At 44.5% G+C, this 23,249-nt stretch overlaps 1 protein-coding gene across 5 annotated transcripts in view; it reads left to right on the top strand.

The window, feature by feature from the left end:
* znf423 (zinc finger protein 423) overlaps positions 1-23,249 on the top strand; it is a 165,738-nt gene that overhangs the window by 30,475 nt on the left and 112,014 nt on the right. For 3 of the 5 annotated variants that reach the window (XM_068312945.1, XM_068312943.1, XM_068312942.1), the window contains exon 3: positions 14,437-14,634. In XM_068312945.1, the coding sequence (XP_068169046.1) occupies positions 14,437-14,634 (198 nt within the window). The remainder of the gene's footprint in view (positions 1-14,436; positions 14,635-23,249) is intronic. The other 2 variants (XM_068312946.1, XM_068312944.1) reach the window with 1 other exon arrangement.

The following is a 23,249-nucleotide window of genomic DNA, read 5'->3' as shown; positions in this document are numbered from 1 at the left end:
GTGATGTGTCCATCAGTGAGGGACGTGTGATGGTGTCCATCAGTGAGGGACGTGTGATGTGTCCATCAGTGAGGGATGTGTGATGGTGTCAATCAGTGAGGGACGTGTGATGGTGTCCATCAGTGAGGGACGTGTGATGGACAGATTGAGACAGAGAAGGAATGGGGAGATGTGTCTTTCCACCTGTACTTTCCCCACTCTTTTCCTGTCTTTCTGAGTCTCTTTCACTTTTTTGGAAAATCTATGTTATCTGGTACGACCCAGGGGAGGCACGGTGAAGGAAGGTGGGAGGGAGACTGAAGAGAATTCACTGTAGTATTTAGTCAATCCACTATTCCCCGTTCCTCATCTCCTTTCCTCCTCTTACCCCTCTCCTTTACCTTCCTGCCCCTGAGAAGAGCCCCTATAGGGCAGAGGTGCTCCATAACCCTGCCCTGATTGGTTCTGCCCCTGTCACCTTAGTGGGACAGAAAAACAGTGTGTCCTTCCCTCGCCCCTGTTGTTTCCTCTCTTGGTTCCTCCCTCCCCAGGAGAAGACAAACAGATAAGTTACTCAGGATGGGGGGAGGAATTGTGAGCTGGGAGGGACAGACATCAACGGCGTGGTACCCGTTCATTGTCATGCAGCAAAGCACGTTAGGTGTGTGTAGACGTGTGTGTGTGTGTGTGTGTGTGTGTGTGTGTGTGTGTGTGTGAGATGAAATCCTCTTTTCTCTCGAGTCCTTTTTTCCCCACAATTTTAGTCTGACATTCTACTACACACAAACACACACTTTCTGTTTCTTTTGGACAAGATACACACATTCATATAGACGGAGTCAGTGAGTCATCATGGAAAAGGTTTGTCAGGTCCCCAAGCTGGAACTGAGACTTCGCTGCATTATTGTTATTCACAGATGAAGTAGTGTGTAAATGTGGATCAGGAAAGAGTGTGTGTGTGTGTGTGTGTGTGTTAAGCCACATTTCCACTGCGTAGTACCACCTCTACTAAACGTGATTGGACTGGGAACACTTTTCTGCCATTCTTCCATTTTTCCGTTGCTGGATGGTGATCCTCTCATCAGCTGGTAAAGCAGAACGTCTGCACTTCAACGGCCGCCAGAAGAGTTTGCCTTATGAAGATGGTGGCTGTGCAGATTACGCCATGCATGCTGGGTATCGACGTGTCAATGGTCAAACAGTAACTACACGACTTGCTTGCACCTGCAGCAGAGCGAGGGTAAAAAACGTTGCCCTCGCTCTCAAGATACGAGCTCCTCCACATATGAGTTTTTTGAGATACGATCCGTCGCTCCGTCCATATTTTTGTTCAACATACGAGCAAAATCTGAGATGTGAGTCGTGCTTCAGGAAACCACCACGTGTTGGTGGATGGATACAACATCAGTGAGACCGGATCTCGTTCTTTACTACGTGTTGGTGGATGGATACAACATCAGTGAGACAGGCTCTCGTTCTTTACCACGTGTTGGTGGATGGACACAACATCAATGAGACTGGCTCTCGTTCTTTACCACGTGTTGGTGGATGGATACAACATCAATGAGACTGGCTCTCGTTCTTTACCACGTGTTGGTGGATGGATACAACATCAATGAGACCGGCTCTCGTTCTTTACCACGTGTTGGCGGATGGATACAACATCAATGAGACTGGCTCTCGTTCTTTACCACGTGTTGGTGGATGGATACAACATCAGTGAGACAGGCTCTCGTTCTTTACCACGTGTTGGTGGATGGATACAACATCAGTGAGACCGGATCTCGTTCTTGTTGGTGGAGTAAAGACGTAGCTTGTGTGTTCTCGTGACTTGTGCGTTTCTTTTCATTCTTTATCATTGTTTACTTAACTTATATATAATTCATTATACACAGGTAAAGTCTGCATGTCTATTGGTTGATAAAAATATGTTTGTGTTTTGATAATTCAGAGGGTTTGGGGCTTTTTTACCAGGCTGGAACAGATTGAAATGACTTTAGTTTTTTTAAATGGGGAAATGTTTGACTTCGGAGCTCAGTCACAGAACGAATTAAACTCGTATCTTGTGGTACTACTTACTGTACCAGGTACATTTACCGACTGGATAAACACACTGCTGGGTAAGTCAAGGTGAGCCGGTACTGGGCAATGGAAATGAGTTGTTACAGCAGAGCTGGATCGATTCAGGAGCTGCGAATGCTTCTGATACAACTGTCCAAGAAACTACAATGGAAATCTAAACTGACACCTGCATGGACCTCCGTCGACCCTCGTCTGACATCAGCATCGGGAATTTCAGAAACACTGATCCATCCATCCATCCATCCATCCATCCATCCATCCATCCATCCATCCATCCATCCATCCATGAAGGGAGATAACAGCAGATGGTATCACTAGTCTCCTGCTTCATGCTTGTATCTTCATGATGGTCAAAGCTGAGAAAAACAGGACATTGCCCCCCCATCCTCACCCCTTCTCTTGCTTCCTTTCTCTCTTTTCCTCTTCCTCCATCCTCTTTCACCACTACCCTCTGGAGGTCCATAATGTACTTTTAATTTCCCCAAGGCTACCACAGGAAAACAGTTCCTCTGTATGTGTGTTTGTTTGTGTGTGTGAACTGTTTTTGCTGCTAGTGACAGCACGCACTACATCTGGGTTTTTGTCTCTATTGCAGCATTTAAGCCCCTTGCTTGTGTGTAATTTTTGTTTGCATGTGTGCAGAAAAAAATTCAAATCAGCAAGCGACCATCAACTTGTTTTTGGAGTATGCTGTTGTGTGTGTTGTGTTTGTGTGTGTGTGTCCATTCTATGCTACCTTCCATGACGTTAGTGACTCTTTCATCATCCTGTTTCCAGACATTGGTGTTGGGTGCTGCTCTCCCTTGCCACAGCAAATCCCAGGGGTATGTGTAGGATGTGTGCACATGATGTGTGAGTCTGTATGTGTGTGTGTGTGTGTGTATCGTGTGTGTGTGTGTGTGTGTGTGTGTGGGTGTGGGTGTGTGTGTGTGTGTGTGAGAGAGAGACTGGTGCTCTGTGGCTCAGTACATCTCCTCTCGAGGGGTTAGGGAGGCCTTGTATTGTGAAAACACACACAGCTTTGGTAGGAGGAAGAACATGAGGTGGGATACAGAGGGGAGGAGGTGAGGAGGGATGGCTTCTTTATATAGCCACCTAACACACACACACACACACACACACACACTCAGGGGGTGAGGAGAGGGTGAGAGAGGGGTGGGGGAGGGGTTCTCTAGAGACCAGGCCTGTGTTGTTGTGTCCAGCTGCACCTGTTCGTCTTGCGTGTTTGTGAGTCTGCTCTCTGCACTCTGTTCTTTGTATGGACTGACTGAAGAAGGCTGGTCATTGTGCTGACGGTCCAAACAGAACATCATCATCTGGCTGTGGACTAACGCGTGTTGTGACAGGGACACCAAACAGCGGTGGATCTGCTGAACAATCCTATCTAAATTAAGAAGACAAGACTATTGGGATACTTTCAACTGCAGGAACCTGTATGGTGTCCTGTCCTAAATTCATTGGCATAAATAAATACCAATTTCCCTTCAACCCCTAGACAAGCTGATCAGCAGATGACGAATCCAGTGATCAGCTGCTTTACGTCTGAAACCATAGTCTTCATGAACACGAAGATCAACCAAGAACGTCTAGATCTGTGACGGATAATCCATCACTCTGTCTACATCATGGACCGACTGTAGAGGACATTCTTACTCAAGATACACACACACGCACACACGCACACACGCACACACACACACACACACACACACACACACACACACACACACACACACACACACACACACACACACACACACACACACACACACACACACACACACACACACACACACAGTTGTCACACATCTCCGGTCTTTCCCACCTCACGAAAACATCTTCAGTCAGCTGAATGCCTTTGCTTAAACGACAGTCCCATGTCTACTGTGGACAGTAGTCCGTCGCGTATTCGCGTTTTAAGATGTTTCACCTCATCGGGGATTTTTAGTAGGTAGTCACATGGCACCGTACGCACATTCTATTGGCTGACGGCATCCGGAAGTGTGCTACGTTGTGTAAGTCTCGGACATCCGTGAGACACAAAAGTGCTTTAAACAGTCTATCAGAGTGTTTCAAAGGTAATACAAATAGAAGGTGGTTTAATATCAGTATGGGGAGGGTTCATAAACATTTAAATTACCGTAAATAGTACAATAAATAGTTTGTCGCTATATCGCGGAATTTCGTTTTTGCGGGTAGTTCCTGGAACGCATTAACCACCAGTAACGAGGGATCACTGTATTTCCCTATATATATATATATATATATATATATATATATATATATATATAAACTGTATATATATGCAAATATATAATGTATCACACTTTGTCAATTTGTATAAATTAGTCGTCAGTGAATTGTCATCTGCTTAAAGCCCACACCTCCACTATCTACAAGATGCTTCTCACAAATTGTCATAAATCAGTCACTCTTTCTGTATTAAATGTAACCCAGATGATGATGATGTTTCATCTTCATCTTCTTTTTTGCCTACATTGCCTTCTTCTCCTTTCTCCTCCGCCTCCTCCCTGCTGAAGCTCGTGGTTCCCGGCCAGGTGCCTGTAAACCCAGTTCCAGAGTGGAGTGTGATGTGGAGCAGAATGAAAGCCTTGTGTCAGTGTTTGCTTTCTAAACATTCTGCTGGAAGCTCCACACATACGTTTTCCCACCTTTTGATCCGTGTTTTAGGCTCACACAGACGTAGGTGTGTGTGTAGATTTCCTCCTCGGCGGGTAGATCTACATCTCGGAGCTGCAGACTCTGCTCCAGACAGCCCACAGTACCGGCTCCTGGCTGCCAAGTGTAACACTTGATAACTACCTGAGCGCTGCAGTATTACAGTATGTTTTATTCCCCTTTAACTCTGCTTTTACCTCTGGCACTCTCTTTCAGTGCACTTCTTTCACCCGGGGGCAGCTCAGGAACATTTCCCAGAGTTCATTAGTTCCCTGGTTTTCTCCGGCTTCCTTCCCACAGGATATATAGAGATGTGCTTTAGTCATGCTGACTGTGTGTGTTTCAGTTCTGGTGCTCCAGTTTGTCTCTCGACTAGCTAATCTTGGCAAGTACAAACGAGCGTGCCATGAAAGTTAGATTATGGGATGCGGTTTAAGCATCTTCAGTGTACCTGGAGCCGGACTTGGAGGGTTTCTGTTATTTTCTGGCTGTTGTCCTCTCTTCCATCCAGCGTGTTGGGGGCTAATTATCATTTAGCTAAATAATTACATCAGTGAACTCATTTGAACACGGGTAATGAGGGCTCACATATCTTACTAACGTGACCACGCTACCAACACACACAAGCATCCACACGCACTGTTGTGTGATCCTAACGAGTGGTGATTAGTGGGTCCCAGATAGGCGTGGTGAGGCTGTGTAACATCATTCTGCACTGTGGAGTCTGCTAATTCACTTCTCTTTATCTAATTAGCAGGGCACCCACACACACACACTCCCACACACATACACACGGACACACACCTGCATAGATATTTCATGCATATGCAAAGTGACCTCATTATTCCAGAGCTATCCATTTATATATTTATATTTTTATGTGGTATAAAACCCCCCAGCCCTTTGTCCCCGGGTTCCTGAGGCTGGTGGCTTCCTTATCGCTTCTCCTCCAGAGAGTCACGGTGTGAAGACATCTGCTCTCAACATCTTTGTCTGATGTTGCTTGTCGTTGACTTCTGTATGTACAAGTCATTTGATGAATACACTGTAAATCATGGGCTTCAGTGTGTTGTCCACCACTGCATGATGCTCCCAGAGGGTATATATTTATATAACGGGATGTATAGATATATAGCATGGAGTCAGAGTGGGTAGAACAATGTCTGGGATTCAAATCCATTAAGAGTTCATCTTCAGTTTTCCGATTTTGAAAGCATGGAGAGGATGAAGGACCCTGAAGATGATGTGAACTGGTGTTTCTACGGTGAACGTGGAGTATGAAAGGTTGCTGGTCTTTCCTCGTGCTGGCCTGTGGTGAACTGGTGACAGGTCTATGGTGACAGGTCTATGGTGACAGGTCTATGGTGACAGGTCTATGGTGACAGGTCTATAAAGTTCTCCACCTTCTCGCTCTGCAACTGAGACGGACTCTAACACCCCCACATTCCACCACAGGATAAGCAGCTACAGAAAATGCGAGGATCTCGTTCCAAACAGGGTTTCAGGTGAAGTCAGCTGATCACATGGGTCTGTGTTATGAGACCTTCACAGGCTAGACCACATATGTCAAAGTCAAGGCCCTGCGGGCCAGATCTGGCCTGTGATGAATTATTTATGGCTCCCTGGATGATTTTTAATTACTATTAGAAGTGGCCCACGAAAACTACAATCCCCGCAATGCAACGGTAGCAGTCACTGCAGCGCTGAGGTTGAATTTAGTTACTCCCCTCCTCAAAAATGAGGAAGGTGGATGCTGAAAGCAGGGGGTTTCAAGACAGGTGGGAGTCAGAGTGTATGTCCAGAGAGGTCAAAGGTAAACCTGTGTGTCTTCTGCTGAGTTTGCACATTTCATCCCCGACACAATGCCCCGGCTGCGCATCCAAGCTGCTTGGACGCTCCCTTTGTTTCGTAGCACAGACCTGCGTGAACAATTGTTCTCTCTGATGAAGCTGAACAAAACATCACACAGGAGCCGTCTGACTGAAAAACACCTTCACTCAATCCTGAGGGTTTCCTCAGCTCAGAGCCCGACCCCCCGACATTGATGAACTTGTAGAAAAGATGAGATACCATCAAAGCAGTAATGTGCTGTCAGTTGTAAATTCAGTTACATTTTTGAATTTGTTTCTACAAGACATGATGTCTCCTTGAAAGAAATATCGTTTTGTCTGTCTGCCATAGATTTTTTGTATTTTATTTTATTTATTTATATTTATTTCAATTGAATGGACTCAGGGAAAATTGCAGATAAGAGCCATGAGAAAGGATACAACTGATTTAATTTTTTTAAAATTTTACTATTTGAAAGCAGTGATTAGTAGGATCCTAGAAATACACAATATATATATTTTTTTATTTTTATAATTTTTTTCCACAATAATGATTTTTAATTTTATAATGCATATAATTTCATTTATACATTTATCTTGATATTATGGAACATATTTTGTTTTGAAGGACATTGACTTTTTTTTCTGTTTACCTGTTGAAAATGTTTCTCGTTGAAGTTACTGATAGAGCCATAAGAAAATATTGCTTTATTCATTTAATCATTAAATAATATACACTGTGTTAGCTCTTGGTTCAATAGGCTATGTTCATTTCAATATGTTTCAATAAACATTGAACCAGTCAAGGCCCTCGGCTTGTAGCAAATTTGTTTTTTTGGCCCTCGGTGTATTTGACTTTGACGTCCCTGGGCTACATAAAAGGTTACTAAGCTTCTATATACTTCTATTTACAGAAAAGGGAACCAAATTGAACAAGTTTCCTTTTATGCTACTGTGTTGCTGCTATTTTATTTTCCCTAACATGTAGGTATTTCTTGCCTATAGGCAATGATTTTCAATCCTCGTCTTCAGGACCCAGAATGCTGGTGGTTTTCTGTGCTAGCAGCTAGTTAATTTTCTGTAATTGCATTCACTGTGCTTCCCAGGTGTGACTCAGTCCCTCATTACATGGCTAGAATAAAAATCAGCAGGGCTCCAGGACTGGAGGACTGGTAGAAAACCAGCCGTGTAACTGCAGAGGCTTTAGGAGGAAATTATTATTATTGCGTTAATATTATTCTTGTTTTTACTTGTTTCAGTTGGTAAGGGGGAATTTGTATTTATATATTTTTTACATTATTTGTAGTCTCTATGGTGAAGCAAAATTATAACGGGTTGTCTGAGTTTGGGATTGGAGGTTTTGTTTTTGTTCATGCATGAGTGTGTGTGTGTGTGTGTGTGTGTGTGTGTGTGTGTGTGTGTGTGTGTGTGTGTGTGTGTGTGTGTGTGTGTGTGTGTGTGTGTGTGTGTGTGTGTTTGTGTGTGTGTGTGAGAGAGGCAGTGTGCAATTATTGTTGGCATAGGGACAGTCTGTGAGTTGGAGATAATGGTCCTCTGTAGAGTGTGTGTGCATGTTTGTGTGTTTGTACGTCTACGAGTGACTATAGCTATGTCCTGCTGACGTGTGTTAATGTGTGTGGAAGAAACTGCGAGTGGATAATACACAACTGTCGTTTGCCAGGGACCAACTGTGGAAGTGTTCATTCAGTACCCCTGTGTGCATGCAGAAACACACACACACACACACACACACACACACACACACACACACACACACACACACACACACACACACACACACACCCTTCTGCACTCTAGCACCGGTGGGATTTGTCTGCTTTCATTAAGCAGGCCTGCTGCCTCTTTCTGGTGTAGTTTTGGGGTGGGGGCTGAGATGGCATTGAACAGGAACAAGATGATTGTCTAATGGAAAGTCAAAATGTGTCAAACTGACTTTTGTTTTTTCATCTTTTGAATTGCGAATAGTGTTTATATGTTAAATTGTCCACAGATGATACGTCGAGTTTTCTGGACTGTCAGCCCTTAAATTGCTGCTGCCGTAATAATTTGACTAACGTTAGATGATACGATGGGATGAAGAAAGTGATAAAACATCAGAAAATAAATGTATAAATATTATAAAATATTAGTGTAGAATAATGCATGCCATGGAGAAAACACTGCAGTGGCTGCAGATGTACTCCATTAAGTATGGTTTGGTGTTCAGTGTTGAGATGCCTTCAGTGTTTGACCAGATTATCCCCAACTTGTTTTTCCTGTTAGTATGGATTTTCCATAGACTCTAAGTTATTATATTTTATCTTTTTGTCGGTTGTTTATATATAAAACACCTCATTTGTGTAATTTCTTTATTGGAAAGCATTTTTGTGCCAGTGAGTCATTCTGTATTTACTGTTTTATATCTGACACTCTAATTAATGGCTCATTGGTGTGATGTGAGGAACTCCAGAAGCACACCCAGAGTGTTTGTAGCTACAGTCTGCACATGGAGCTCAGATGGCCAATGTTCTCCATCAGGTGTCCTCTGCTAGGAGGTAAGAGAGATTGACATAGCACCCTGTCCATGTGAACGGGGGTTGGCTAGTTGGTGGATGGTGGGTTGCATGGAGACCAAAGTCCAAACACAAACACCACCAACTGTTAGCCGTTCTCATCCATTCCTCATCCTCTGCTCTCACACCAGTGTGTCTCCGTCTTTATCCCACTTCAGCAATGGTCTGTTGAAGCACGAACAGAAGGATTAGAAGAAGAGGCAGAAATCACGTAAATGAAAGGGGGAGATGAGTTCACATGAGTGTAACGTGTTAGCTTTTCATCTGGCACCTCCTCAGTTACTATGACAGCAGGTTGTGTTGGCATCTACTGCAGTTGGCGCTACCTTCACCTCTGGCGTGAGGCTGGTGTGTGTCTGTGTGTGTGTGTGCGTGTGTGTGTGTGTGTCTGTGCATCACGTGTGTCTTTATACGTAAAAATAGAATCAGCACGTATGTTATGCTTTTTGTGTTAATGTTTTTTCAGTTGTTAACATACGTTAACATACTAAATGTTAGCTCATGAATGTTGACTCTGTCAGTCTTTAGATAATTTATGCGTTGTGTGTTGCAGTAAGACACTCTAAACCCTGAAGTACACGCCACAAAGACTGATGGGAAAGGCTGAACATCTTTAAGCTGCTTCAGTCCTAGAAATTCTGAAATATAAAAACACGGTTTGATGAACCATTTGTCCACCTTACTTCTCATTGCATCGAGTCACATTGGATTTTCTTTGTTTGTACGCTGTTATTTGGCTGTAAACTGTTCCATGAATGAAGAACATGGAAAAAAAAAGTTACTGTGGCATTGTGTGTTTATGCTATCTTGACATATGATTAGAAATAACATTGACGTCCATGTGATGTCAGTTAGAACAAGAGGCAGCTCATATTTATGTTCCAACATGCCCTCATGTATGCATGGGGTGTTTCCTACAACATTTTATTAAAGCTTACATGCTTTTTTGGAAGAAGATTTCTGAAAATGTTTCATTTAGCGGTCCTGCGATGCTCTAGTGACGCATCCGCAGTGTACCCCGCGACTCACCAATAGCCAGCTGGGGTAGACTCCAGCAGACCTGTGACCCCCAAGGCAGAAAAGCTGCTGACAATGAGATAGTCATCTCGTCTTCAAGAAAATGGATGGATGTTATGTCTTGTCTGATGTCCAATGATCATGGACAGTATTAGTAGACAGTATTGGATTGAAAACAGGGTAAGCTATTTTGGTAGAGTCATTCATGAACCTTCTTGAAGACAAGACGGTTGTTTGTCTTTAGCTGCTCGTCTGAAGTACGGGTCGTGGGTGTTTTGTGTGAGCCTATCCCAGCTGGCTGTGGCAAGAGGCAGGGGACACCCCAGGTGAGAAGTAACAATAGTAAAGCTGTAACAGCAACAATATTCATACAGTAATTCATATACATATATTTTAGGTGCGCCTTATAGTGCGGAAAATAAGGTGCTAGTGTTTCAGCGTCACTATGAAGATAGCTTGGATGTGAATATGTCAGCGTGTGAGATCTGACCACCAGCTCCTGCTTTAAAAGCAAGACTGGAAGCCATTGTAAAGAATTTGGAAGTTTAAAAGGCCACCGGATAGTGTAGCAGGACATCCAAGTTAATCTTAACTAAACTGCAATGTTCTGGGAACACGTCATCCTTCAGGAGAAACATGTCATGTTTCTACTTGGAGGAAAAGCCACTGTTGAAATAACATCAGGTTTCTGTCCAACTCCAAAAGGTGAAAGAAATCCCCAACTCCAAACTTTTATATCATAACTTGATTGTTAAGAATAAGTTCTGTATATTCCAAGACCATTGAGCACACCTGAATACAAGCCGCATCAACTAAATAATAAAAGAAAAAAACTTTGTACATATAGGCCACACCTGTCTACAAGCCACATGTGTCAAGCTGTCATAGCATGAGATAGTGGCACAGAAAGATTAAAAAAAATGTAATTACCACTTTTTCTGAACAGTGTGTGTAACAACGCCACCATCTCCAACGTGTCACCATCGATTCACTGATGCCAAGCTAACGTGCAGCAGCTCTGGTTCCTATTTTGACAGTCAGATCGACTGTATTTAACTTAGAAGCTACATCATATAGCTTTCTTTGAGTGTTTCCCATCATAAGGGGATGTTCATGATGTGCAAAATGTCTGTTCAAAACACAATCAGTCTACGGTAGAGTCTTCCTCACTGCATTTTCTCTTCCATCTATCTGTCTCACTCTTGTTTTTCCCGCTGCTGCGCCCCTGGAGGTCAATAACCCGGAACAATCTATAGATTAACCACAACTGTGTTTAAGCCTCAGGGTTCAAAGTGTGTAAGAAAAGTAGAGTAAAATATAGAGTAAAACCATTACGTCCCAACTGCATGGATTTCTGTTGACACAGCAAACAAACTCCATGCGTCCAGAAAGTGAAGCCATGGAGTCACTGAGGTAAACGGAAAGGAGAGCTGGAACTTGTGATGTGTGCACACCCATTACAGTCGTATATCACTGCCCCTCAACACTTTAACACTGGTGACAGGCAGCTGGTGTGTCTTGTACTCCAGACAGGATTGATTAGTGCTGTTATGGATGTAAACATGTCTGAGCTGGGTAGAAGGATATCGGATCTCTATGAAAGGTTTTGTTCTGGTTACTAATTCTGGATGTTCTGGATGAAGTTTATTTATTTTTCTGTGTGATTTTAGAAGGTGGAGGAAAGAAGTTCAAGTTTAAACTCTAGATCTTTACAAATACACTAATTCAAAAGTAGCTCTCTCTCCCCCAAAGTGAGACAAACATTGTCACGTATAGGAAGAGAAAAGTAACTCCTCAAGATGCATTGATAATGTTTCATCATAAAGTCCTTGTCCTCTGACTCATAATTAAATGTAGGTGGCGAGAGAGATTCCCACCTCCAGTAGTGATCTTCTTATCAGGCCGATGGTGAGACAAAAGCAAAATGAGGTCACATCATATATACGATGCACCACATGCACCCCTGTTCACACGCAAGACAATACTGCTAGGATGGCAATGAGCTCGATCAGTAAGCATCCCGAGACGGTGGTGTTTCAGTCACTGCTCTAACTTTGACACCTGCTTTGACGCGATGGCGAGGCAGTGATGAAGAGAGTAGGCTGTTGTCAGAGTGAGAGCGGAGTGACGCCGACTGGGACTTCAAGATGCTTTGCAGGAGCAATCGCACAAAATGGACCCATGGATATTATTTCCTGTTGTGATGCAAAATGTTAAATATTTTTCAGTTTGTTATGAAACTATGGAGGGGAAAATCAGACAGATTCTGCACAAAAGTTTCTGCATTGCTCTGATTACTCCTGGGAAATGCTGCATGTTTTGTGTGTGCTTCTTTATGCATCCAGGGAGCATGCTTGTGTATGAGTCTCCACTTACATGCATACCTCCACTTACATGCATATGCAATGCTCATTGACGAGTGTGCATGTGTGCACATGCTTTGTGCGTGTGAGTTTACACATGCATGTGCATGTGTTGTGGCAGCCAAGGGGCCACTTTGTCTCCCCGGCCAGACGGCGCTCTCACCACTGGACAGATGGCCAACACCCTACTTCTCTTCTCCACCATCCCTTCATCCATCCCTCCCTCGATCACTGTCTTCCTCTCCTGCAGCCCCTCCGGCCAAACACCCAATCACCTCGATCCCTCGTTCCCACCGCCTGGCACCCCCTCTCCCTTCACACCTCTCCCTTCATAAATCAGAGTAGGATGGGGTCCATGCAGCTCACGTTAATTTGTCTTGCTATGGCTGCTAAACTCACTTCCTCAATGCAGGTCATTAATTGAGCTGTACTTTCTAATTATTGGACCACAAATGATCACATGGAAAATAGTTGGTGGTTAGATATCCAATCACTGCAGTCTACACGTCAAAGGCCGTTGGTCATGGTTCTGAGAATACTGGACTTGAAGGCGCACATACAATTTAACGAGTGCATTTTACCGAATATTCAAAAGGATTTAAGCTCACACAAGATCGTTGAGTGGTTCAGGATGGTCAGTTCTGACTTAAGTGTAGGGTTTAATTCAAATCAATTTCCTACATTTCTGTCTTGTCTTTTTTAAGCATCCTCTCCTCTCCTCTCCTCTCCTCTCCTCTCCTCTCCTCTCCTCTCCTCTCCTCTCCTCTCCTCTCCTCTCCTCTCCTCTCCTCTCCTCTCCTCTCCTCTCCTCTCCTCTCCTCCTCTCTTCATCAGTGTCTTCAGTGTCAGTGCTGTTGGATCCTCAGCATTTATAATGTGATAATAAGGTGTGAAAATGGAGACACAATGGAGCAGTGAGGATTGGGCCGTCCTCGGGTCCCCTCTCTCGGCTACCAGGACACACACACACACACACACACACACACACACACACACACACACACACACACACACACACACACACACACACACACACACACACACACACACACACACACACACACACACACACACACACACACACACACACACACACACACACACACATACTGGAGGCAGGTTCCATACACACACAGTACAAACAGTACACGGTCAATCGCACATATAATTTGCTATAAATAGCTGGTAAAGTAAAACATGTTTTTTTCTGTTTTTTTTCTGCTGTCAGTAGCAGAAAAACAAGGAAATCTCCTTTGGGTCAGTGGTTCCAATAGAATGCATGTCATGTTACTTAACGTGTCAGTGCAGGTAAACCTCGGCTTACGTCCTTAAGCGGTTCCAGGAGACTCGATCCAAATTGAAAAAGTCGAATTAACTCGTCTCCAGGCCAAATTTCCCAGTTCTGTACTGTATTTATTTATGAATGCATTTTCAATAATATTTGGTTAATACGAATCTGCTTACAAACAGTTCAATTAGATTTTTTTCCTATAGGTCACTTTCTTTGGCTCCTAAATTTGTAAAACTACTTTAACATCAGTCTCTCACTAGCTATGAACCTCACCACACATCAATGCTCCCGGAAAATAAAATGAATTCATGTGCTTTTATTGTTTTTCTAGTGATTTTACAATTCCAGTATTAATTGGTGGACAGATGAAAAGTGAAGTAAAATGATGTATATGTGATTTTTATTTTTCCGTGTATTTTAAAAAAAAAAAGGATAATCCAGAACAAAGTAATTTGAAATGACGTAAGCCTAGGTCTACCTGTATTCATTCAATTTGAACTTGAAATCGGAAGTTAGGTTGGTCTCACAGTTGGTGTGAGTGTACTGGTCAGGATTTTCAAACAGCTGGTCACGTGTTCACAGGCATTCGATTTGTGTCTCAGTTATTTGTCGTGTCTTTCCAGAAGTCCTGACATCCGATAAAGAACCCAAAGACGGTCGGGGGTTGGGTGCTGAGGAGGGAGAACAAGATGATGACCGTGACGAGCGAGATCACGAGGATGACCTGGATGACGAGTCCATCTTCACCTGTGACAACTGTCAGCAGGACTTTGACTGTCTGGCCGAACTGACTGAACACAGAACCAACCACTGTCCAGCTGGTAAGAGATTTCCCTGTGTATTCCAGTTGATTGAATTACTATTTGTTTGTTTATTTGTATCCTCTATAGGCATCAAAAAGGACAAAAAACTGAAATGTAAGCTTAGCTGTGTAGTCAAAATAGATGATCATATTGTTTCCTAGAGAGAGAGAGATAGAGTGAGTGACTAACTCAGTCAAAATACACATGTGGTCGGCTAGGTAGAGATCTGTTGACTGTGGGGGACTTTTGAGTACATTGTCATGTTCAGGTATCCATTCTGAGATGGTTCTTACTGTGTGACGTGGTGTGTTAACCTGCTGGAAGTAGCCAACAGAAGATGTGACACTGCAGTCTTGAAGGACGCGTGGCCAACTACAATATGGAAAGCTGTGGTGTTGAAACAATGCGATTTAGTCCTAAGAGGTCCACAGCTTTACACCCCCACCAGCAGCCTGAACCGTTGAAGGTTGCAACAGAAATCTACAATCTAGCCTTGGGTTCCTGACCTGACCGGAGTGGGTCCTGGTCTGGTCGTCTACAGCTTCGACTTGTTTTGTGTTCAGAGATGCTCTTCTGCGTACCTCGGTTCTAAGTTACTGCTACCTTTCTTGTAGCTCAGACCAGTCTGGCCGTTCTCCTCTGACCTCCAGCATCATCAAAGTCTTTTTCTCCAACACAAATTCCTTCACTGAACATGTTCTCCTTTAAGGACCATTCTCTGTAAACCCTAGAGATGGTTGTGAAAATCTCTCTCGATTAGCAGTTTCTGAAATACTCAGACCAGATCTTCTCACACCAACACCCTTGACATGTCCAGAGTCACTTAAATCACATTTATTCCCTGTTCTGTTCTCAGATTGAACTTCAGCAGATTGTATTAATGATGTCTTCATGCCTGTATGCACTGAGTACTGTCATGTATTGCTGATTAGAAGTTTGCTTCAGTAAGTAGTTGAACAACTGTACCTGTAAAGTAAAATAAATGTATATACACTCACACAATAAAGTAGTGGCTGGTTAGATTGAAGGAGTTGCCCAGTAAAATCCACATTTACCCAGTTAACATGGGTAAATACCATGTTGTTCCAATTTAAACCCTCAAAGGTAAGTGGTGAAGATGTGTTACTAAAGTATTTTAATGTGGGGTGAGTAATTATGCTGCTTGTTTTTCATAAGTATCATATGGCTGTAGACTGATACACACATGACATTGTTAAGTTGCAGCATTCAGAATCACTGGCCTCACACTGGAAATTTCTGCTAGACTAAGACCCCGTGTTTGTGACTAACTATAGCTCCTGGATTCAGTTGTGTCTCAAAGGGACAGACTAGTGCATGTGCACAAACACAAAAGACATTATTAGTACTGGTGTAATTAATGGATGGGCTGAAAGGAACACGGCAGGGGCATCGGGTTCCAGCAGATTAATCCACGTGCCCTTAACAAGCCAACACACACACATATATGCACACACTCTTTAACTACACGGCTGTCTGCCTCTAAAGGTGTGTCTGTGTTTGTGTGTGTGTTTAAGGTTACTATAGGACTCTGTACACACTGCCTGTGCAGTGAAGGTAAGACCTTTTCACCTGGCTGTTTGACCTCTTATCCTAGTCATCAGTCGTAGGTCTCTTACACTCTAAATGCCCATTCAGGGATCCATCTGCTAATGCTTTCATACTTCCTTTATATCCATGTCAATATAGCAGGAGTGGGGCAGTGAAGTTTCAAATCCACATCCATCTTTAATGTAGTGCATAAATAGGCTGGATGAGGGATACAGTAACACAGTAATGGGCTTCTGTCTGACGTACATTGAGAGCAGTGGAGAATATATAGACAGATAAAATGTAAGAACATCTCTCATTTCATAAGCATTAGAGGATGTTGTGGTTTAGCAGTCTATTTTAACTGGGATTTAATAGAGTCAATCGGAACATAAAAAATATGAACGCAAACGGTGAGTGTGCAGGTCTTTGCTCTGTGGCAATAGAACTACATCTGTCTCTTCATTCTGTGCTAGCATTTATTTCATCGTCCCACAAATCATTAGCAGCAGGAATGAGACACACGAGTCAGCACTTTGTGAGGTTTACCATGTAATGACACACAAGATCAAACAAATGTGCTCATTGGGGTGCGATGTGTCTCCAGGTCAATGGAGTCTCCTCTACATGTTGATGTGGGGGAAAAATTCTAAAACACATGTTTTACTTTGTGCTTAGCATGATTAAATTTAAACGTAATGCTAAAGAGTAAATTCTAACATAGTAGAGTAAGAAAAGCCTGAACCAGAGTGTTTTGATTCTGGGCCTGTCACACTTTTATTGTCCCCTAATGTTCAATTCAGATGCAATGAATGCATAATGGGGTGTCAGTTTGCTCCACCCGGTAACAGGCATGTGTGTGAATGTTGTACATTGGTGTGGTGGAACAGGTGTGATGATGTATGTTCAGGTGTGTGATCAGGTGTGTCTTAACATATGCAGTGAGAACAGGAAGGCTTTCATTTGAAGAACTGGCACAGAAGATGCCTCAAGACTGAAGAGATAATGAAATATGTCAGCCTCCATGCCCCACGTTGTGTTAGAAACATCACCTTACCACACTTGTGACATTAGCAGAGGGAGGAGTCTGGGAGGGCCACATGTTACTAAATGAGAAAGCGGAGAGATGGAGGGAACAGAGAAAAGAAATGAAATGTGTTTTCCCTGGAGAAAGAGTGGCTGAGATTGTAGACGAATCCCCCGACTCAGTGGGATGTATGTGAACTTGTATCCTGGGGTTTGTGTACATTTTTGTGTTTGTGTGTGTTGTTCTGAATATGGTTGCCCATGTGGATTTGTCTGCTGTGAAGAGTCTCTAAATGACGTTCGTGTTGAGGATATAGTTTTGTGGTTAGTATTGAAGAGAGAGCTGAGTTAAAACATATGGACTAAAGAAAAAAGTTGTCAATATTGTAAGAGGACATGCAACACCCACGCACACACTCATAAACAAAAATACACTGCCAAAGGGGAATAGGGACATACCACTCTGGATTTGCTTGAGAGATTTAATGTGTTGATGGATTTTGATGTTTTGTGTGTCCCTGAGCAGGAAGCAAACAGCTCAGACACCAGCAGTCATGGTGGGAGATAAAATACACGCAGTCAGAACGGAAACCACAACCAGGCCACCATCAGGGCTGTCCTCACCACTGTCTCTAATCCGTCCATCATGGGTGTCCTCACAACTGTCTCTAATCCGTCCATCATAGGTGTCCTCACCACTGTCTCTAATCCATCCATCATGGCTGTCCTCACCACTGTCTCTAATCCATCCATCAGGGCTGTCCTCACCACTGTCTCTAATCCGTCCATCAGGGCTGTCCTCACCACTGTCTCTAATCCGTCCATCATAGGTGTCCTCACCACTGTCTCTAATCCATCCATCATGGCTGTCCTCACCACTGTCTCTAATCCATCCATCAGGGCTGTCCTCACCACTGTCTCTAATCCGTCCATCATGGCTGTCCTCACCACTGTCTCTAATCCGTCCATCATAGGTGTCCTCACCACTGTCTCTAATCCATCCATCAGGGCTGTCCTCACCACTGTCTCTAATCCGTCCATCAGGGCTGTCCTCACCACTGTCTCTAATCCGTCCATCATAGGTGTCCTCACCACTGTCTCTAATCCGCCCGTCATGGGTGTCCTCACCACTGTCTCTAATCCGTCCATCATAGGTGTCCTCACCACTGTCTCTAATCCGCCCGTCATGGGTGTCCTCACCACTGTCTCTAATCCGTCCATCATAGGTGTCCTCACCACTGTCTCTAATCCGCCCGTCATGGGTGTCCTCACCACTGTCTCTAATCCGCCCGTCATGGGTGTCCTCACCACTGTCTCTAATCCGTCCATCATGGGTGTCCTCATCACTGTCTCTGATCCGTCCATCATGGCTGTCCTCACCACTGTCTCTAATCCGTCCATCATGGGTGTCCTCACCACTGTCTCTAATCCGTCCATCATGGCTGTCCTCACCACTGTCTCTAATCCGTCCATCAGGGCTGTCCTCACAACTGTCTCTAATCCGTCCATCATGGCTGTCCTCACCACTGTCTCTAATTGCATTGACAGAAATTCAGCTACTGCTTTGTTAAAGGGCCTTAAGTAAAAACGACACAGAACACTGCATGTACAACCCCTGTATATGCACACACACACACACACACACACACACACACACACACACACACACACACACACACACACACACACACACACACACACACACACACACACACCTTTGAGAAGAAGTAAAAAACACAGTTCAGGTATGCATACATGAGAATGTGCAACAATCACCTGGATTGACCGTTGAGCTGCCCTGCAGCCAATCAGCAGTCTTGTGGTTCTTGTCTGTGTATATTGTGTAGAGTGTGTGAGGGGACCGTGATGTCCGGTTTGTGGTGCAGGTATCGACTCAGGACGGGTTCCAGAGTGGGGGGTGGGAAAACCCCTCTGTTCTCCTACTTACCCCATGCAAAGCTTTTCTGTCAGCCCTCTTACAGATGGAGTAGCAGGTGGTGAAGCAGTATGGTAGCTCTCTCTCAATTGCATGTCTGTAGAATGGTGTTACTATTTTCGTGGGGAGGGACGAGTGTTTCAGTCCCCTCAGGAAGAGCAGACTCTGATGGGGCCTTTCAACTATCTCAGGGTTCCTCATCTGAATGGGTCGTCTCAGAGCCCAAAGATCTTTGTCTTTTTCAGTCTCTTCTCTCTGGAGCACTGATGCTGAGAGGAGACCTTCTCAAGTCAGTCATCCTCTTGTTTTAGAAGAAGGGCGTGTTTCTTCCCACTCTGTTCGAGGAGTTATCATTTTTGCTGATTGTGCTCCAATTAAATCTGGTTGCACAGTTGTGTGTTTATAGTGTAAACAGTAATGGATTGAACACACGGTCAGGAGAGGAGATGTGGCTGCCAACACAAGCTGACAGCAACATCTCATCAGGAAGTCCAGGTGATAGAGTCACATGCCTTGAGATGGAGCAGGGAGTGGACACACTATGGGATGAAGGACTAGATTACTGAGCCGAGGTCAGAGCACAGGACTCACAGGTGTCTGAATTGTCCAGGTGAGTGAGGATTGTGATGGACGTTGCATCCTGTGTGAGAAGCTGGGGCAATGAACAAACTGGAGTGGATCAGTAGGGGCGGAAACCACCACACTGTTGACATCTTTGACACAGACACCAACTGATTTTTTTGCTATATTTAGAATAATGAAGAAGCATGTGGGTACACTGGCTTGATGTTTGTCACTACATTCCATGACCATCTCTCCTGGGATGCTCTTCGTGAGTTGACCCTGGCTAGGCTCAGCGCCATGGTGTCGCGTTTGACATTTCAACACATGCTATGCATCGCTGTCATCCCGCCTCATCTTGTAGTCTTGTAAGTGTGTGGATTCCCTGTTGCATCTGTCTGGTATCTCTTCTCATTGTCCTGGTGTCTTCTGTGACTATATGTGTTGTGCACACAGTTAATTCATTTTGAATATTCAGGACTATGTGAGCGAAGAGCAGCAGTAGTCCCTGATGTGTTTCTCTCATCACAGGCCTTCAGTCACACCTATCCTACTTTGCTTGTTATAGGTCTGTTGTTCTAACTCTACATTAATGCAGATAGTTGAGTCAAGACGTTCATGTGTGTTTTTGTGTTTCTGGAATGTTGATGTGTAATCAAGTTTGATTATTATCTTGTACTGTTGACATCAAACCCTTGAACTTGATAGGTAAAGGGCAGGTTTTGCTGATCAGCAGCAGTTTATTCTCCTTAATAAAAAAGTTTCATGCAGAACAAACTGTTGTAAATTCTGGATTGACACAGTATGGCAACAAAACACAACATGATAAAACATGGTGCTCTGGGGAGAGGGAACTATGGGCATCGCTGCTTAGATTGTTGCCTACCTGACCCGGCTCCAGATAAGCGGTTGATGATGGATGGATGGACACAACATGAAGTTGAAATGTTTCACTATTAGTGCTGATCAGCTCAAGTTTCCTGATGTATATCTGTAGGGTTCAGACTTACGTTTGAGATGCACGTTAGTTTGCACTGAAAAAAAAATGCACAAGAAGTGCTGGTATCTCTAATGTTAACTATACTGTTGTAGCAAACAGGTCCCGCGTTAGCAGCTAGCTGCTGCTATAACATGGAATGGGTCCCATGTGCAAGAGTGAAGCACCAAGTAATTCAGTGCCACTCTAGCAGAAGGCCCATAAAGAGGCACCATTAATTTGAGTGGAAATTGGACAAACACACACTCACAACCAGCCCCTCCCCCCACAGTGGTGCAGATCAATGACACATAAATGTGTGTACACCCACTCAAAACACGCACAGACCCACACGTCTGCGTAATGTAATGCCACTTTAATGTGCAGGAGTCTGAAAGCTCAGCTGGAGTGTGTGTGTGTCTGTATGTGCACGTGTGTGTTTGTGTGTGTGTGTGTGTGTGTGTGTGTGTGTGTGAGATGGGGGGTGATAGAAATCGTATACTTCTGCTCCGATGCCACAGCTACTCTGTTCTGCTGCAGCTGTAAGCTGGTGCCTCCGTTCTGTTTGTAAATAGTAAATAAGATGCTGTGTGTGTGTGTGTGTGTGTGTGTGTTACTCTTTTGTGTGTCTGTGTGATGCTATAGCAACATGTCCAGAGTGTCTCCCCACCTAAGTCCACTGGGATCGGCTCCAGCAACCCCTGTGACCCACGAGAGCAGAAGAAGCAGTTTGGAAATTGAATGAATAATAAAATGTGTTGTCTTTGTTCTGCTCCCTGATATTTGGGTGTATTCCACACTGTGTTGTACGTATGGTGTATGTATGGTGTGTGTTCATGTATATCTACATACTGTTTGTTCAGACAGTGTGAGCTGGAGTCAGGGGAGTGTCGACGGGTCTCAGTAGGACGCAGAATGTGGAGCAGAGGCTCCCCGAAGAGAAGAGCAGCGGAAAAAAACCTCCTGCAGATCAAATGGAGAACATTCTCTGGCCCGGCTCTGACACATGAAACACACACACACACACGCACGCACGCACGCACGCACGCACGCACACACACACACACACATACCCATCCCACGAGGGAATCCCCAAAGCTGGCCAGCTTTGGGTCAATGTTGTGTGTTCTGTGGAGGCCCCCACCACCACTCTGATCTGACTTTAGTTCAGTTCTAAATAAAAGCCACACACACACACAGACACAGACACACACAGACACAGACACACACACACACACACACACACACACACACACACACACACACACACACACACACGTACCTACACTCGCCAGAGGTGTGAGTAAGAAGGAGACAGAAGGAGATGGATTGCTGAAGATGTGGGTAAAAACCACTCGAGAGGGAAGAGGAAGTGATGAGAAGGTAGGCAGGAAGTAAACGAGGGAGCTGTCAGTCAGGGGGGGGGACTGGCGCTGCTAGTGACACAAAGCAAGTCATTAACCCAGCCAGTGGCTGCTTAGATGGCGAGATGGTGTGGGTGGAAAACGGTGTGTGTGTGTGTGTGTGTGTGTGTGTGTGTGTGTGTGTGTGTGTGTGTGTGTGTGTGTGTGTGTGTGTGTGTGTGTGTGTGTGTGTGTGTGTGTGTGTGTGTGTGTGTGTGTGTGTGTGTGTGTGTGTGTGTGTGTGTGTGTGTGTGTGTGTGTGTGTGTGCAGGGAAAGAGCCAGACATTGTGAGTATTCCTTCCAAAGAAATTTGTGAGGTCTCTGTTAATTGAGTACATACAGCTGCACTCTCGTCTATTCTCTTTCCTCTCTCAGCGGGGGAGATGAGAGATTACCAGGGAGCCTGTCTAGCTGGGAGGGAGGGAGGGAGGTAAGGAGGGGGGGTGAGGCAGGAAAACAAGAGGAGTGGAGAGGAATAGATGAAGACTGCTGAGAAAGCAGCTGAGTGGAGGCAAAAGTAAAGAGAGACGGGGTAAAGGAAGAAGAGAGGCACTCAGGGTGGTGGGGGGCGTCTGCTGGGCCAGGGGCCCTTGGGTGACTGGTTTGCCGCACCCGTGGGACATCTCCCCACTTTTTGAGCTCTTGCCGTCCGTCGCGACCCTGCTTTCTCACACACACACACACACACACACACACACACACACACACACACACACACACACACACACACATGCAGAGGAACACACACCTCTGTGTGTCTGTCGTCAGGATAGCAGCTGAGTCCAGCGAGGCCAAGACGCTTATTAAAACCACACATCACTTTCTACAAGAGAGGAAGGAGGGCTGGTGGGGGGGTCGGGGTGGGGGGTGGAATCTGACACGACACACAGCCTCCTGCTCTCCGACCCACGGCGCTTCCACACCAGTCCTGGACGTCGACCGACCAAATAAATCTATTTTTTAAGATACAGGAATCCCTCACGCACTCGTGCATCGACACGCACGGCTTTACCTTATTGCGGATTTTTAATAGTCACGTGACACCGTACTCGCATTCTATTGGCTGACGGCATCAGGAAGTGTGCTACGGTCCGTCAGTCTCAGAACAGTCAGTAAGAGTGTAGGAAAAAGGTAACACAGATAGAAGGTTTAATAAATAAATAAATAACAAATAAATAATAA

This window comes from Antennarius striatus, chromosome 4 (assembly GCF_040054535.1).
Source record: "Antennarius striatus isolate MH-2024 chromosome 4, ASM4005453v1, whole genome shotgun sequence".
NCBI classification, from domain to species: domain Eukaryota; kingdom Metazoa; phylum Chordata; class Actinopteri; order Lophiiformes; family Antennariidae; genus Antennarius; species Antennarius striatus.
Note: the sequence above shows the minus strand (reverse complement) of the source record. Positions and strands in the feature narration are given on the sequence as shown.